The sequence below is a fragment of the Sapajus apella genome, unplaced genomic scaffold (genome assembly GCF_009761245.1).
Source record: "Sapajus apella isolate SASKATOON/1434 unplaced genomic scaffold, GSC_monkey_1.0 scaffold126, whole genome shotgun sequence".
In the NCBI taxonomy this organism is placed as follows: domain Eukaryota; kingdom Metazoa; phylum Chordata; class Mammalia; order Primates; family Cebidae; genus Sapajus; species Sapajus apella.
In genome coordinates, this window is record NW_022437066.1 from 948905 (window position 1) to 964693 (window position 15789).

The 15789-nt window shown below is 62.0% G+C and overlaps 3 protein-coding genes across 4 annotated transcripts in view; 2 read left to right on the top strand and 1 right to left on the bottom strand.

The window, feature by feature from the left end:
* NDOR1 (NADPH dependent diflavin oxidoreductase 1) overlaps positions 1-2574 on the bottom strand; it is a 7025-nt gene extending 4451 nt beyond the window's left edge. The window contains exons 1-2 of one of the 2 annotated variants that reach the window (XM_032261730.1): positions 2330-2574; positions 1975-2052 (exon numbers count right to left, since the gene is read on the bottom strand). In XM_032261730.1, coding sequence (XP_032117621.1) covers positions 1975-2052; positions 2330-2464 — 213 coding nt within the window. In that variant the 5' untranslated portion in view covers positions 2465-2574. Of the gene's footprint in view, positions 1-70; positions 1135-1974; positions 2053-2329 lie in introns of those variants that run through there. The other variant, XM_032261731.1, reaches the window with a different exon arrangement.
* Positions 2575-2592: 18 nt separating this feature from the next.
* Positions 2593-3844, top strand: TMEM203 (transmembrane protein 203). Its single transcript, XM_032261733.1, has 2 exons — positions 2593-2612; positions 2650-3844. Exon 2 carries the CDS (start codon positions 2859-2861, stop codon positions 3267-3269), a length of 411 nt encoding a protein of 136 aa, XP_032117624.1. The 5' UTR covers positions 2593-2612; positions 2650-2858; the 3' UTR covers positions 3270-3844.
* A 2678-nt stretch (positions 3845-6522) lies between these two features.
* TPRN (taperin) lies at positions 6523-15567 on the top strand. The gene is made up of 4 exons (XM_032261787.1): positions 6523-8254; positions 14613-14853; positions 14941-15047; positions 15126-15567. The coding sequence occupies exons 1-4, from the start codon at positions 6551-6553 to the stop codon at positions 15186-15188; spliced, it is 2115 nt and encodes a 704-aa protein (XP_032117678.1). The 5' UTR covers positions 6523-6550; the 3' UTR covers positions 15189-15567.
* Positions 15568-15789: the final 222 nt, after the last annotated feature.

Sequence of the window (15789 nt, forward strand, 5' to 3'; positions counted from 1 at the left end):
TGAGGCCCATCCCAGAGACCCCCACACCCGGACCTCTGAGGCCCATCTCACAGGCCCCCCACACCTGGACCTCTGAGGTCCATCCCACAGACCTCGACACCCAGAGTCTCTGGGACACATCCCCTTCCTTCCGTGGCCGATGTCCGTGTCTCTGGGACACATCCCCTTCCTTCCTTGGCTGAGGTCCGTGTCTCTAGGACACATCTCTCTCCTTCCTTCCGTGGCTGCAGGACCTTGAGCCAGCAGTGTTCAGATCATCCCATTCCACAACCTGCCTTCCATGGTGGTCTCCAGGCTTGACAGTAGGCCCCTCTACAAAGAGCCTGCTGCCTCTTGCCTGCATTCCAGGTGGCCAGTCTGTGTGGTCTTCCCAGCCCACCCACCTCCCCAACCCGTGGCCAAGCACGGAGGCCAGAGTAGAGGCCCTGGCTTTGTCAGCCCACAGCTTTGACCCTGGCCCTGCACCACTCCTGGCCTCCTGGGGCCTCACCACCTCATCAGCTGCCTCACTCGGTCACACTGTGCAAGCAAATGTACTTGGCCTCTTGCCCCAGACCCCCCCCCCCCCACAGTGCCCCTGCTGGGGGGACCCCCTTGCTTCCTGAATCCCAAAGCGCTTTTTCCTGCTTGGTTTGGGGAACTTCCTCCTTCCTGAGAAAAGGGTTCAGGAGAGAGCATTGCTGTGACTTTTCCCTCACAACCGGCAAGCAACTGAGTTTGTCCTGGGCTTGGCACCACTGCTGAAAAGCTAGGGTCCCGCTTGCCACCCTTGGGGTGTGTAAGGCACTCCGTCCCCAGCAGCTAAACCCACAATGACATGCCCGAGGGTAGCCTGTTCGTTCTGAGCAGGGCCCTTCCTGGGCACGGGGCTCTCCGGCTGCAGACCCGCTCTGGACATCTTGTTACTTTCCTGGATAACTTCCTCTCTACTGCTGTCTTCTCATTCTGAGGCCACTCCACTGGAATAATCTTTGAATTTTGGTATCTGCTTCTTTCCATTTTCTGCCCTGCTTTTCATTACACTTTCTAGAAGGGCTTCTCATCTTTTTTGAGACGGAGCTTCACTCTGTGGCCCAGGCTGGAGTGCAATGGCGCGACCTCAGCCTCCCAGGTTCAAGTGATTCTCCTGCCTCAGCCTCCTGAATAGCTGAGATACAGGTGCACACCAACATGCCTGACTAATTTATATATTTTTAGTAGAGACAAGGTTTCATCACAAGGTTGGCCAGACTGGTCTTGAACTCCTGACTTCAAGTGATCCACCCACCTCAGCCTCTCAAAGTGCTGGGATTACAGATGTGAGCTGCCACGCCCGGCCTGAACTGCTTTCTACTGTTCACACAAGCCAAATCACCCTTCTCTTCTACACAGACTGCTCCTTCTTCCTTGGGGCCTGGCTAGCCCTCACACATCCTCCAGTGACTCAGTTTACACTCTCTTCTTCTGGAAACCTCTGCCTGGGCCCCAAGGCTGGGCGAGAAAAGGCTCGATGTCCCTTATCAGTACGCCTCTCCCCAGCAGCAGGTGTTTCCGGGCACTGTGACTGTCCATTAGCTGCTTCTGCCACAGTGCGAACTCTGTGAGGACGAAAGCTGGATGCTGGGTTCACAGCCGAATCCCCAGACTCAGGCTGTGCTAGGAAGATAGTATGTGCTGAAAACATGGTCAGAGAATTAACATTCCCCGAGGGTCATACAGTCTAGAGAATCGCACGAGACACAGACTAGATGCACACATAGCCCTGGAAAACTAAGAAAGGTTAAAATGGATAATGAGGCTATTTGGTGGCCAGGACGAGTTTATTAGAGAGAGCAACCAAAGCCCCCAGCTCCACTCAAGGACGTCCTCAAATCCACCTCGGAAACTGCATCAGATGGAGGAGGAGAGCTATTGACTGCACCTGGAATCCAGGCAATGAAAACGTGGCCAGAGGCGAGGGCGCAGGTCTGAGGGGCCACAGGAGGCCAGCCTTACCTTCATGTTGTCAGGCGGGTCTCCTTGGCCTGTGGTTGCACAAACAAATATCACCAGGGGCTCGTGGATCAGATTCGCCTCAACAAAAAGACACACACACGTAAGACCTCCGGCCGGAGGCGCCGGCGGCCCTCCCGAACCCCGGCCCTCCTCTCCTCGGCTCCGGCTGACAGGGCAGAGGGATTCACGTGCGCGGCCAGACCGGGTCGGGCTCCAACCTCCTCCCCTTCTCCTAAATCCGCCACAAGGGAAGGACCCGGTCCCAGGCTAAATGCGACGCCTTTTGGGTCGATGACCCCGAGGGGCGGGCACCCAGGCCTGCTCGTCCCCCGCCGAGGCCCCCGCGAGCCCTCACCACCGGGTAGGAGTCCAGGCCCTGCACCCGGCAGCCAAGCCGCCGGCGCCGGGCTTCGCGACCCAGCCTCTCCGACACATCCTGAGCCGTGCCTGTCTGGCTGCCGAAGAGCACCAGAAGCTGCGGGGCCGCCATCGCGGCGCGCCCGGGGACTCCGGGCCGGAGACCGAAGACCAGGAGGCAGCTCCCGCCGGCAGGGCTGCAGGGACCACCCCGCCTTCCGCTGTCGGCCGGAAGTGACGCAGTAGGGACGCGCCCGGCGGGGCATGGCGTCCGAGCGAGGCCGGCGTCCGCGAGCTGCCGGTGTTGGGTCCCGGGCCGGGGCGTCCGCGAGCTGCCGGTGTTGGGTCCCGGGCCGGGGCCGGGCGGTTGGCGGCGAACCAGCGCCGAGGGCTGGGGCTGGCGGGGACGCTCGCCGCCTCTCGCTCGCAGCAGCGGCGGCACGCACGGGCGAGGGCCACGGGGAGAGGACACGCAGCTCCGCGGGTGGCACGCTCGGCCGGGCCCCGGCCCGCGCTCAACGGGCGCGATGCTCTTCTCGCTCCGGGAGCTGGTGCAGTGGCTGGGCTTCGCCACCTTCGAGATCTTCGTGCACCTGCTAGCCCTGTTGGTGTTCTCCGTGCTGCTGGCACTGCGTGTGGATGGCCTGGTACCGGGCCTCTCCTGGTGGAACGTGTTCGTGCCCTTCTTCGCCGCTGACGGGCTCAGCACCTACTTCACCACCATCGTGTCCGTCCGCCTCTTCCAGGACGGAGAGAAGCGGCTGGCGGTGCTCCGCCTTTTCTGGGTCCTCACGGTCCTGAGTCTCAAGTTCGTTTTCGAGATGCTGTTGTGCCAGAAGCTGGCGGAGCAGACTCGGGAGCTCTGGTTCGGCCTCGTCACGTCCCCGGTCTTCATTCTCCTGCAGCTGCTCATGATCCGCGCGTGTCGGGTCAACTAGCCTCTTCGAGGTGCCAGAGAGAGAGCGCTGGACGGCTAGAATGCTGACCTCAAGCCGAGGTCCTACTTGCGCTGCACCGGAGGAGAGGTTCTTTGGTCGGAAGGCAACTCCTGCTTGCGCCGAGCTGAGTGCCCAGTGTTTCTATTCCAATCATGTCTGAAATGGTTTCTTCAGCAGGGCTTAAAAGAGCAGCCTTCATCCTTAAAATGTATTTCCTTTTATTTCATGAGTTGAGTAGGTAATCCTGAATTGTCCTGAGGAGGGCCCCAGGGCAGACAGTCCTGAACTCCTCTGACACTCGGAAACTGAATATAAGTAAAATGTCCAGGTGGACTCTATTTCCTGTGGGTCCTGGGAAAGTAGTGCTGCACAAAGGCCGCAAAGCTGGACTCGGGGATGTCCTGCAACCACAGCGCTGACCTAAGAGCTCCCTGCACCGTCCATCCGAACCAGACTTCGGTAGATGTGTTCTTCAGATCTATCAAATGTAAACGAGCTTGTATCTCCTCCCCTGTGCCAAGAGAGAGGTTGACTCTTTATTTCAGTCTAGGCAGAGACAGAAGAATGTTGAATAAGAGCACAATTAGGGTCTTGTCTGGTTATCTGTTGCCCAAGAAAAGAACTCTGCTGTCCAGGCGCTGTTTGGCTTCCTATCCCAGCAAAGGCTGCAGTTTTATGGACTTTTTCACCACCTTGTGGCTGGCACCGTTAGCACAGCTGAGACAGATTTAAGCCTCCCTAAGAGACTGAAGAGAGGAACAGGTGTTGGATACTCAATAGGCATTGAGACCTACAAATGGCAAGCTTGTGAGTGGCCCAGCTTTGTTCGCCTACAAACTTTGGTTTAATGCCACTCAGGTGCCAAATGAGAACCTTTGCTGAGATGGAATAAAGTAAGAGAATGTTTTCCTGAAATGAATAGTGTTTGGCTGTGCCTCTGAAGGGTTAAATAGGGTGAACATTGAGATACTTCTGCTACATGGTATAACTGGTGACAGAGCTGTGGTTTTAGATGGATTGAAACCTGTGGCTAGAGCTCAGTGGATGGTGGTGGTGGGAATCACTTGTTCTGGAGAATCCCTCCTTCCTGCTCTAGGAGGCGGGTAATTCAGGCACCCCCAATCCCCCCGGATGAAGACAGCTATCTGGGCCCATGTTTGTTGAATAGTTTGTGATCGCAGAGCCCATGGCTTTTTGCCAGTGTGTGGTCATTGTGGCCTTGTTGGCACTCGGTAGAGCAGGGACCAGCAAACAGTGTCCTAAGGTCTGTTTTTGTATGACCCTTGAGCTGAGGATGGTTTTTATACCCCTAAAGAATTAAAAGCAAAACGTGTGACAGAGAGTGAATGTGATCCTCAGAGTCCAAGGTCTCTTAATCGGCACTCTTGGCCTTTGAGGCCAGAAGATTCTTTAGTGAGGATGCTGAACAGTGGGAGTGAGTTTCCTTGTAATGTTATTTCTAGATTTTCTGTTTTATGTGTTCCCCTGTTTTATTTTGGTAGTTCAGAATTGGGTAACCCTATTAGTGTAGAAGTGATGAACAGCACACACTTCCTTCTTAGAAAGTGATTGGAGGAGGACTGTAAGGCAGGAGACACTCGGCTTCTGGAAGGCTGAAATGAAAGTTTATTTTGGCCGGGTGCAGTGGCTCACGGCTGTAATCCCAGCACTTTGGGAGGCTGAGGCAGGCGGATCACAAGGTCAGGAGTTTGAGACCAGCCTGGCCAACAAGGTGAAACCCCATCTCTACTAAAAATACAAAAATTAGCTGGGCGTGGTGGTGGACACCTGTAATCCCAGCTACTCGGGAGGCTGAGGCAGGAGAATCGCTTGAGCTTGGGAGGTGGAGGTTGCAGTGAGCCGAGATTGCACCACTGCATTCCAGCCTCGGCCACAAGAACAGGAATCTGTCTAAAAAAAAAAAAAAAAGTTTATTTTATCCAGCTTAATGGAGTGGCAGGAGAATCAGGCAGCATTAAGGAGGTGGCATTGCGGATGTTATGGGGCACAGAAGGTGAGAAGGCCATCCCCAGATTAAAAAAAACAAAAAAACAAAAAACCTCTGCGTCTTTGCAGAGACCCGAGTGACCTTGGAGCCCTGTCCCTGAAAGGCAAGTGGTGTGGGAAACAGCAGTGTCTACTGGAGCAGGCTGCTGACTGCAGGGCAGGTGACAGAAAGACGGTGGTGTGCACTGCAGTCCCCCTTCTCCCCATGGCTTCAAGCGATCTGCCTATTGTCTGCAGGCTTGAAAGACTGTGGGAGCATTCCACAGCCCTTCCTGGGGTGGAAGCCTTGGGCTTCGCGGGGACTTGTCAGCCTGGAGGCTGTGCCCTCAGGGTCATGGCATACCGAGCCTTGGGATGGGGAGAAGTTCAACAGATGAGAGGAGTGGCCTTAACGTGGCAGCAGGGTGGAGTGATCACACAGGGGCGGGCTCTGTGAGGCCCACCGTTACCCTGACTTTTTTTGGCTGTTTCTGCATGGGAGAGCTGTCCAAGCATGCAGAGCCCTGGTGAAACAGCTTGTGTTCGCGGGGGCGGGGGAGAGGCTACTTCCTTTGTGCCTACTCCTGCGGATGCTTTGGTTTGGGGGGGACCACGGATGGCAAGGCTGGGTTAAGAGGCTCCCACCTGGGCAGCCTATGAGACACTGATTCGCTGGGGCTGGGCGGGGCTCCTGAATTGGCATTTCCAGACCCCGCAGGCACCTGCCGGAGGTCGGAGGACCACTGGTGAAAGCAGGGTCTGGGCCAGTGTGTGGCCTGTGCACGGCGCACGGGCGCGGGTGCCTTCGGTCCTGGAGCAGCCCTCTTCCTGCACCGCGCTCTCAGCGGAGGGAACAGGCGGCCTGGGTGCTGGCCGCGTAAGGAAGCCCAAGCTCGCCCAAGGTCACTCGGGGCGCGGGGCCCAGGGGCCGCCCACCCTGCTCCGCCCGGGACGCCGGGAGCCGGGAGCCAAGACGCGGAAGCGGCCACTGGGCTGCGCGAGGCGCCGGGGCGTGTCCCAGGGGCCTTCCCCGATGGGGGCGGCTCCGGCGGCAGGCGTCGTCCAGTGAGGTCCCTTGGGAGGCGGGGTTGAGGCGAGTGTTGTCCAATCGGTGGGGTCACTGAGGGTCCCGCCCCCTCCCCTGCTATAGGTGGGCCTCCCGCGCGGGGCGGGGCGAGCCGGCCTCCCCCAATGGGCGGTGGCCGGGAGGGGGCGTGGCCGCGGTGCCCGGGCCTGCAGCGGCGGCGGCGGCCCCTCAGGCGCTCAGTCCCGCCGTCCGCGGCCGCGTCCACAGCATGGCCGCGCTGGGGCGGCCGGGCCCGGGGCCGCGCTCCGCGCTGCCCGCCTGGAAGCGCGAGATCCTGGAGCGGAAGCGGGCCAAGCTGGCCGCGCTGGGCGGGGGCGCGGGGCCCGGCGCGGCGGAGCCCGAGCAGCGGGTGCTGGCGGAGAGCCTGGGCCCGCTGCGCGAGAACCCGTTCATGCGGCTGGAGGCCGAGCGGCGGCGCGGCGCTGGCGCGGCGGGGGCGCGGCTGCTGGAGCGGTACAGCCGCGTGCCGGGCGTGCGCGCCCTCCGCGCCGACAGCGTCCTCATCATCGAGACGGTGCCCGGCTTTCCGCCCGCGCCGCCCGCCGCGGGGGCCGCGCAGATCCGCGCCGCCGAGGTGCTGGTGTACGGGGCGCCGCCCGGCCGCGTCAGCCGCCTGCTGGAGAGGTTCGACCCGCCCGCCGCGCCGCGCCGCCGCGGGAGCCCGGAGCGCGCCCGACCCCCGCAGCCGCCGCCGGCGCCGCCCCGGCCCCCGCCCGCGGCTCCCAGCCTGCCCGCCGCGCCCGGGCCCTGCAGTGGCGGGGCGAGCCCCGGGGCCCGGCGCAGCGACTTCCTGCAGAAGACCGGGAGCAACTCCTTCACCGTCCACCCCCGGGGTCTGCACCGCGGCGCGGGCGCCCGCCTGCTCTCCAACGGGGCCTCGGCCGCTCAGCCCCGGGCCAGCCCTGCCAACGGCCTCGCGGGCTCCCCGCCCGGGTCGGGACAGTGGAAGCCAAAGGTGGAGCCGGGGGATCCCTCCCTCCACCCGCCCCCCAGCCCTGGGACCCCGAGTGCCACTCCAGCCGCGCCCCCTGCCAGTGCCACTCCCAGCCAGCGCCAGTGCGTCTCCGCGGCCACCAGCGCCAACGACTCCTTCGAGATACGGCCGGCCCCCAAGCCAGACATGGAGACCATTCCCTCGGGGGACCTCCAGGCCCGGGCGCTGGCCAGCCTCCGCGCAAACTCTCGAAATTCCTTCTTGTTCATCCCCAAGAGCAAGGACTCCCGGGCCCCTCCTGCTGAGGGGAGGCAGTCCTCGGAGCTGCCAAAGGGAGACGTGGGCCGGAGCACCCCGAGCCAGGAGCTCGGAGCCCAGCTGGTGCCTGGAGGAGATGGTTCTCCTGCCCTGGGGAAGAATCCCCTGGAGGTCCAGGCACAGTGGGCAGTCGATGAGGGGCCCTGTCCAAGGGCAGCCACTGCACTCTCTGACCGAGCCGTCAGGTGGCAGAGGTCGTCCTCACCGCCCCCCTTCCTGCCGCCTGCCGCGGAAGAAGCTGAGCCTGCCGAAGGCTTCAATGTTCCTGGCTTGGCCAAGAATAGCCAGGAACACGGGAGGCCGGGGCTGCCTGTCACCTTCATTGATGAGGTAGACTCGGAGGAGGAGGCCCCCCAAGAAGCCAAACTCCCCTACTCCACTCACCCTGCTAGGCCCGGGTGCGTGGCGGAGCTCCAGCCGAGAGGCAGCCATACCTTCACAGTGGTGCCCAAGAGGAAGCCAGGGCCCCTGCAGGAGCAGCACTTGAGTCAGGCTGATGGGGGCCCCCGGCCACTGGAGGCTGAGGAAGAGGAGGCTGGTGGCCTCCTGGGGCCCACGCTGAAGAAGCGCTACCCCACGGTGCATGAGATTGAGGTGATTGGCGGCTACCTGGCCCTGCAGAAGTCCTGCCTCACCAAGGCCGGCTCCTCAAGAAAGAAGGTCAGTGGTGGGGGCAGGGCCACTGGCCGGGAGGGAGAGAGACAGCTCACAGAGCTGTGGGGGCAGCATCTGCCCTGATCCTGGGACGCCTGGCCGGGGCAAAGGATGGTTTCTACGTGCACTGGAGGAGAGCTGGGGCTGGGTGAGCCATGTCCGGTCCAGGGCCCCAGTGGAGCCCCGTGACTTGGGCCGTGGGAACAGCTGGAGAGTACCAGGAAGACAGTGCTGTGCCTCCTGCCAGCTCTTGTGGCTCATCTGGAATTAGCTAGGCGGGCCTGTCCCTTTGTGAGTCCAGCTGGAAGAAGCAGACCTGGGTTTGTAGGCTCTTCCCTGGGCTTGGCTTTGAGGGGTGGCCTCCCATGGTCTCCTGGAGGCCCAGCTGCATGGGTGCCAGGCACCAGGATGTGAGTGGTAAGAGGCCAGTGCTAGGGGTTGGCTGTGTCCCTTCATCATGGCTAGCCCTGGGGTGCAGCTCACCAGCCAGTTGGAGTTGGCTGTCAGCTCCTCAGAAGGGACACTGGCCAGGAGTCGGGCAGAAGTGCCGAATGAGTGCTTAGTGTGTGCCTGATCTGGGCCTGGGAAGCTTGCTGGGGAGAAGGGCCCTTCGGAGGCTCTCAGCAGCCAGGCAGGGGAGCCTCCCTCCTCAGCCAGCTCTGGCCAGTGGCCTGGAACCCTCTGGGCACAAGAAAAAAAAATCCTCAGATTCTTCCTGGTCATTCCTGCACCTATATTTGTTTCCTGGGGCAAATTCCAAGGGCAGTTCCACGTGACTCCCCTGTCGGAAGTGACCTGTCGGGAAGCAGGTGTGCCTTCCCCAGGGACTGAGAGGTGGCCTGGGGTGTCTCCCTTGGCTTTTCCTGTCCAGGCACTGCCCCAGAGCTAGTACTGGCTAGGTCACCCCAGGCAGCCTGTTCTCCAGCCTCAGTTTCCCTGGTATGGGGGCTGGGGATGAGACCTTGCAGGCTCCCTCCACAGACAGGCCACTGCCTGCCTCTGTTTGCTTCCTGCCTGGGATTGGATTTGGCATCTCACCTCTTCCAGTGCCATCCTCCCCCTCCTGGAACCAGGGCGTTGGCACTCATGTGGGCTCCATCTGCCAACCCAGGCGTCTCTGCTGACTCTCCTGAGGTGCCTCCAGTGGGGGCTCGGGTTCGGGCCCGGGGCCCCTCCCACCCCTGGAGCCACGTGGGTCCGTCTTCCCTACCCTCTCCCGAGTGTCACCCCAGCCCATTGAGGTGGGGTCGATCTGATGGACACGGCCTCTGTTCTCCAGCTCCTGTCTGCCTCTCCCTCCCCGGCATCCGTACCCCTGGCCCTGGCTGCTGTGTGAGGTGGGCGCTTCTGGGCTTGCCCCAGTGGCCGAAATGGGGACGGTGCCCACTTTGTAGAGAGGAAACTGCCTAAGCTCGGGAGTCGGATGGGGTCATGGAGCTTGTGGGGCGAGAGCTGAGTTCAGGTTCTTGTTTCTAGAGCCCCTCCCAAACCCGTGTAGCCATCCCTGGAAACCTGGCTTCTTCCTGGGACTCGAGGCCATTGCCTGGAGCCTGGCCATCCTGCCCTCAGAAGGGACAGAACTGGGCCAGGCGTGATGGCTCACACCTGTAATCCTAACACTTTGGGAGGCCGAGGATGGTGGATCACGAAGTCAGGAGTTCAAGACCAGCCTGGCAAAGATGGTAAAGCCCTGTCTCTACTAAAAAAAGACACAAAAAAATTAGCCGGTCATGGTGGCAGGTGCCTGTAATCCCAGCTACTCAGGAGACTGAGGCAGATAATTGGTTGAACCTGGGAGGCGGAGGTTGCAGTGAGCCGAGATCGTGCCACTGCACTCCAGCCTGAGTGACAGAGAGAGACTTCATCTTAAATAACAAAAAGGTACAGAACTGTGGGGGGTCATTTGTGGCTGGGTTAGGGTGGGAGGGTAGGTTGGGGGCTTGAAGCCCAGCAGGGACAGGAAGACAGAAGTGGGGGAGAGGCTGAGCCTGGGAAGCAGGCCCTAGACCAGCAGGAGGTCAGAGCTCGGGCCAGCCTGAAGGGGTGGGGGTCCAGATGGACGATGCCTGGCGTGGCCAGGTGGCCCGGGCAGGGCCTGCCAGAGCAGCATGACTTGCTGGCTGTGACTTCCTGCCTGGGTACACGCCAGCTGCCCTGCCTGGGAAGAGCTAGAATGTCCATCAGGAGGGGACGGAGGCACGGGGCTGCCCTGCCTTTCAGAATGGCTTGCTGGCCTTGGCACAGTGGGCTGTGGGCCAGGGGTCTTCCATGGACTGTGCAGCCTGTGGGCCAGGAGCACTCACAGGTGGGGTGCAAGGTGCCCCTGCAGGTCCTTCACCTGGCCTTGCCTGACCACCCTGGCCAACCTTTTTTTATGTTTTAATTTTTTGAGACGGAGTCTCACTGTGTCTCAGGCTAGAGTGCAATGGCACAATCTTGGCTCAGGGCAACCTCCACTTCCCGGATTCAAGCAATTCTCCTGCCTCAGCCTCCAGAGTAGCTGGGATTACAGGCGCCTACCACCACACCCAGCTAATTTTTGTATTTTTAGTGCAGATGGGTTTCACCATGTTGGCCAGGATGGTCTTGAAACTCCTGACCTCAGGTGATCTGCCCACCTTGGCCTCCCAAAGTGCTGGGATTACAGGTGTGAGCCACTGCATCCAGCCCAGTGTTCAGTTGGAACTACTGGCTGCCACCCCAGGGCATGGGGTGGAGTGAAGGGCCCAGAGTCCTGCCGGACACAACTGGGGGCAGCGGGTGGTGGTGGTGCTGCTTTTCCTGGGGTGCAGGTGAAGGGCAGCTCTTCAGTGGAGTTGTCTGGGTGGTGGGGGTCGGTGAGGGGCCTGCCCTGGGAATGGCTGTCCCCGCACAGGGTACGATGCCCTTGCCCGCGTCTGAGGGGTGCAGGCCTGCTCTGGACAGGCTGAGTCTGGGGGGCTGCTGGTCTATGCACCTGCGGGACCTAGGCTGGGCTGGGTTATCCACTGGCAGAATCCGCAGGTGCCCTGTGTAGGCAGGGCAGCCACACCCCAGGCTGTTTTCCTGGAGGGTGGGGCGTCTCTCCTCACACCTGCCTCCCATGGGAACGCTGCAGCCTTTCCTCTTCCTGGAGTGCCACCTGGCCTGGCTCCTACCAGTCTGGCTGCCCCTTCCCTCCCCTCTGCCCTCTTCCCCTCCGGACTCTGCCCATCTCGAACATGTCAGTGTCCCCAGGGCTTGGTCCTGGACACCCAGAGCTGTCCGCCCTCACCTGCTGTGCAGCTTCCGTCTCCACTCCCAAGGCCTTGCTCTCTGATCCTTACACCCAAGGGTGCCACCCTGACATCTGCCTTTCCTACCGATGCCCCTCCTGGCCAGCACCAAGCCCCCAGCCTGGGCTCCTCCTTGCCTCTCTCCCCATTTGCTGGGCAGATCCTAGGTGGCCAGGGGCTGTCGCATCTCATCGTTGGTGGCTGGGTCCCTGTCCTTCCCACCTCTCTACCAGCTCTTCCCATAGGTGACACTTAAGTGGTCTCTCTGGAGCCAGGGACCCCAGGAACAGACCTGGACCCTGCTCCTTCCAGCTTTCTCATGGGTGGAGGCTGTGCCTGACGCTGGGGGCCGAGCTTTGCTCGGAGAGCACCCAGCATCTCGGGAGCCTGCTGTGGACATTGCCCCCGGCAGCCTGGTCTGGTGTCCCATCACCCTCGGGACCTTTGGCTGGGGCCGAGTCGGGGATGGGAGGCAGGCAGCCACGCCCAGGGAAGGAGGGGCAGGGCTGGGCTCCGCTCACACCTCCATCTGGGCAGGTTGGTCCTGGCTGCTGGGCCCTTTGTCCCGGGTGGAGGCCCTTTGGTAACCAAAGCTAGGCAAGGTAGGTGGAGCAAGAACAAAAGGGCCCTGAGAGGCCCAGGCTGTGCCCGGAAGCTCGGCTAAGGGACCCATCTGCCTGCTGTGTTGGCTGCGCCAGGCGAAGTCCCTAATAGGCTGTGGCCAAGTGTGTGCAGTGCCAGCCCCCAGCCACACCCTTGCCCATCCTGCATCCTCGGGTCTGCAGGTTGCTCATGGCATGAGTCATGGGGTGTCCTGTGACGCCCTGACCTGTCCCGACAGTGGGATGGGAGGGTTGTGAGCCTGAGCTGACACCAGCCCAGCTGGGGAGACCTGGGGAGGCAGGATGTGACCAGAGCCCTGGGCCCCAGCTGAGTGCAGATGGGCTGCCTGTCCACCCCGCCCCCCACTGCCTGGCCAGGCTGTACCAGGCTCAGGGCCCATGTGCACCCAGCCCCTGCGGCCCCCCTGCTGGGACCGGTCATGTGCATGAGCGAGGGCGCTAATCCTCGGCCCTGGCAGCCGGCCCTGCTGTGTTCCCAGCCATGGGGGCTGGGCCTAGAGGGCTTCAGGGTCATCTGGGTGAGCTCCACAGAACCAGGGTGGCTGGAAGCCCCATTTGCTTTGGGGCTTTGGGCCTGTGGGCGACCTCTGGCCCACCAGCCTCATTCTGCCTGGAGCATCTCCACCTGGGGTATCTGTCCCAAAGCATGAGTCTGGGAGGGCTGGGTGACCCCATTCCTAAGCAGGCTGGAAGTGGGTGGGCGCCTGTGGGGTCTGGTGGCCAATCCATTGTCCCAGCCTCTGCCTGCCTGGCCGCCCGTGGGGTGACTGCTAGGCCGGGTGGACCTAGCTACAGGCAAGGCAGTCAAGGAACAGGAGCAGATGTCTGACAGCTTGTTTTGTCTAATCCAGATGGCCTCCCCGTCCCTGCTCATCAGTGCAGATGGCTGGGGCGCCGCGGCCTGGGGTGGGAATGCAAGCAGGCAGCTGAGTGGCCGAGCAGGGCTCCGTGTGGGCTGTGCTGAGGGTGAAGCTGGAGGTCTGGGCACAAAGGGTGGACCCCCGGCTGTGTTCATAGTAAGGGGCCTAAGGGTGCGCTTGGCTGTGTGGGCCGTGTGGCCGCTGCCGGAGAGGGTGTGATGGCGGGAGTGTGTGTCCTGGGCCCTGTCCTGGCAGCCCTGTGTGGCTGCCTCTTGAGGCTGTCTCTTGCCCTCCTGTCCCTGGCTGCAGTGGTTCGCTGCCTGGGGCCCGGCTCCTACCTCCGGCTCCTTCTAGGGGAGGAGGAGGAACTTGAGCTGCTGGTGTCTTGTGCCCAGGAAGAGTTTAATATTTCCAGCTCCAGCCGGGCTCCTCCATCTGCTGCAGGCGGGTGCCACTCACATTCATCAGGCACCGCTGTCCCGGGCTGAGTGCAGCTGAGCAGGCCTGGTGGGAGCTCGGCCCCACACAAGCCCGGTCAGGGGAAGTGGAGAGTCCTGGCCGTTGGCCCCCACTGCCCCCATTGCCTCTGGGAACCAGCAGGGCTGCCTGGGCTTCAAGGCCGCTGGGAGAAGGAAAGCATTTGCTCAGATGTGAAATCCTGCAGTCTACGAAGTGGGCATAGTGGGCGATGGCCAGAGGGGCAGCAGGGTGAGGGAGGGGTCATTGATGGGGCCGCTGGCACCCAGGCTCAGTGGAGGCGCCCCCCCTACTCTACACAGCCTTAGGCCAACTCTCAGCTGTTAGGTGGGTGGTGCCTGGGGCCTGCGCCCAGCTTCGATGCCTTACAGAGGCCCTTGTTGGCAGTGGGGGTCTGTGCTCTGCTGGATTGTCCATGCATCCAGTAAGCCAGGACATGAACTTGGCTTTAGAGAGACGCCGCAGACACCAACAGGAGCTGCCTGGAGCCTAGAGTGCAAGGCCTCTGAGGGCGCTGCCTCACTTCCGCCCTGTTCTTGCTGTAGAGCTGCTCGGTCGGGGGGACATGCCCACCCAGTTTCCCCCAGCTGGTGCTATGTCCAGATGGCAGAGCAGGAGAATCCTGAGATGGCAGCCCAGGGAGCAGCTCTAGAGGCTTCTGAGGACTCAGAGGCTTGGGCTTCTGGTCCTGGTCAGCGTCTGGTCCCTGGCTGGGGTGGGAGGGGATGTTGGCCCCCAGGGTGGAGGGGATGGATACAGCCTGCAGGGTCCACATGGAGAGGTCTTCCCCCACTTCCTGGAGCCCCCGAAGGGCTGATGGTGTATGCGGCTCCCCAGTCAGGTCGGCCTCACCTTGAGGGCTGAACCTGAGCCCCTGGCATCCCTGCGTCCAGCTGGGCACAGCAGCCCTGGTTCACGTCTCCAGCCCCTGGCATCGCTGCGTCCAGCTGAGCACAGCAGCCCTGGTTCACTTCCCCAGCCCCTGGCATCCCTGCATCCAGCTGGGCACAGCAGCCCTGGTTCACGTCCCCAGCCCCTGGCATCCCTGCATCCAGCTGGGCACAGCAGCCCTGGTTCACTTCCCCAGCCCCTGGCATCCCTGCGTCCAGCTGGGCACAGCAGCCCTGGTTCACTGGACTCTCCCTCCCAGATGAAGATCTCCTTCAACGACAAAAGCCTGCAGACCACGTTTGAGTACCCTTCCGAGAGCTCCCTAGCGCAGGAGGAAGACGTGGAGGGGGAGGAAGAGGAGGAGGAGGAGGAAGAAGAGGAGGAAGAGGAGGAGGAGGGGTCCTGCTCAGAGGAGAAGCCCTTTGCACTCTTCCTGCCCCGGGCCACATTTGTGAGCAGCGTGAGGCCCGAGAACGCTTGGCTGCCCGAGGGTAGCTCAGGTGAGTGCCCACCTAGGGGTCGGGTAGCCTGGGAGGGGCGGAGCCTGGTCTATGTCCTCACGTCCGCCTGTGCTCCTCGGTCCACAGGCCTGTCCAGCTACACCCCGAAGCACTCTGTGGCCTTGAGCAAGTGGCAGGAGCAGGCGCTGGAGCAGGCACCGAGGGAGGCAGAGCCCCCACCCTTGGAGGCCATGGTGAGCTGCGGAGCGTGAGTGCTGGGGGGCCTGACGCCTGGGTGAGCCCATGCGCCCACATTCTGTCCTCTTTCTCAGCTGACACCTGCCAGTCAGAATGACCTCTCGGACTTCCGCAGTGAGCCAGCCCTGTACTTCTGAGCCCAGCTGTGGGAGTCCTGGAAGCTGGGCAGTGGCCAGGGACTACTGCGCCTTTCTGCCTCGTCTCGTCTGGCCTCACCGTATCCCCACCCCTCCTAGCCCTGGAAGCAGCCAGGTGCCTCCTGCTGTCGGGGCCAGGTCTGGGTCTCTCTCCCTGGCCCAGGTTTGGGGGAGTCCGAGGGGGAGTGAGGTGGGGTGCTGCCCGTGGGTGAGGGCCAGGGGCCTGCAGGGTGGTGGCCATCTGCGACCGGGGAGGGGGGGAGCTGTGCAGATTCTGCACCAGGCCGTTCCCTATTCCGCCCCTCAGCCTGGCCCTCTGTGACGAGTGGCGTCTTTCCTGCCTCTGATGACGGACGCAATAAACAGCACTGTACCAAGCTGCTGGTGCCCACACCACGCGATCCTTGGCTGGAGGGGAGCAGGGGCAGGTCTCTGTGGGAAGAAGCCACCTGGGGTGCAGTGGGCCCAGCTTGCACGTCTGTGCCAGGGTGTGTGGGAGGTGACCACAGTCTGGTGCCCCCATGCCTTGATGCCCCAGCGGCCCAGGCTCTGACCCCCGACTGCCATGGCCTGTTAACCTGTTGCCCCCGACTTTGCGGAG

Excerpts from the sequence above, each read along its gene's own strand:
- TPRN (XM_032261787.1), top strand. The coding sequence starts at position 6,551 with ATGGCCGCGCTGGGGCGGCCGGGCCCGGGGCCGCGCTCCGCGCTGCCC. Across the intron at positions 8,255-14,612 it reads CCGGCTCCTCAAGAAAGAAG|ATGAAGATCTCCTTCAACGA; the intron begins GTCAGTGGTGGG and ends TCTCCCTCCCAG. Across the intron at positions 15,048-15,125 it reads CCCCACCCTTGGAGGCCATG|CTGACACCTGCCAGTCAGAA; the intron begins GTGAGCTGCGGA and ends CCTCTTTCTCAG.
- TMEM203 (XM_032261733.1), top strand. The coding sequence starts at position 2,859 with ATGCTCTTCTCGCTCCGGGAGCTGGTGCAGTGGCTGGGCTTCGCCACC.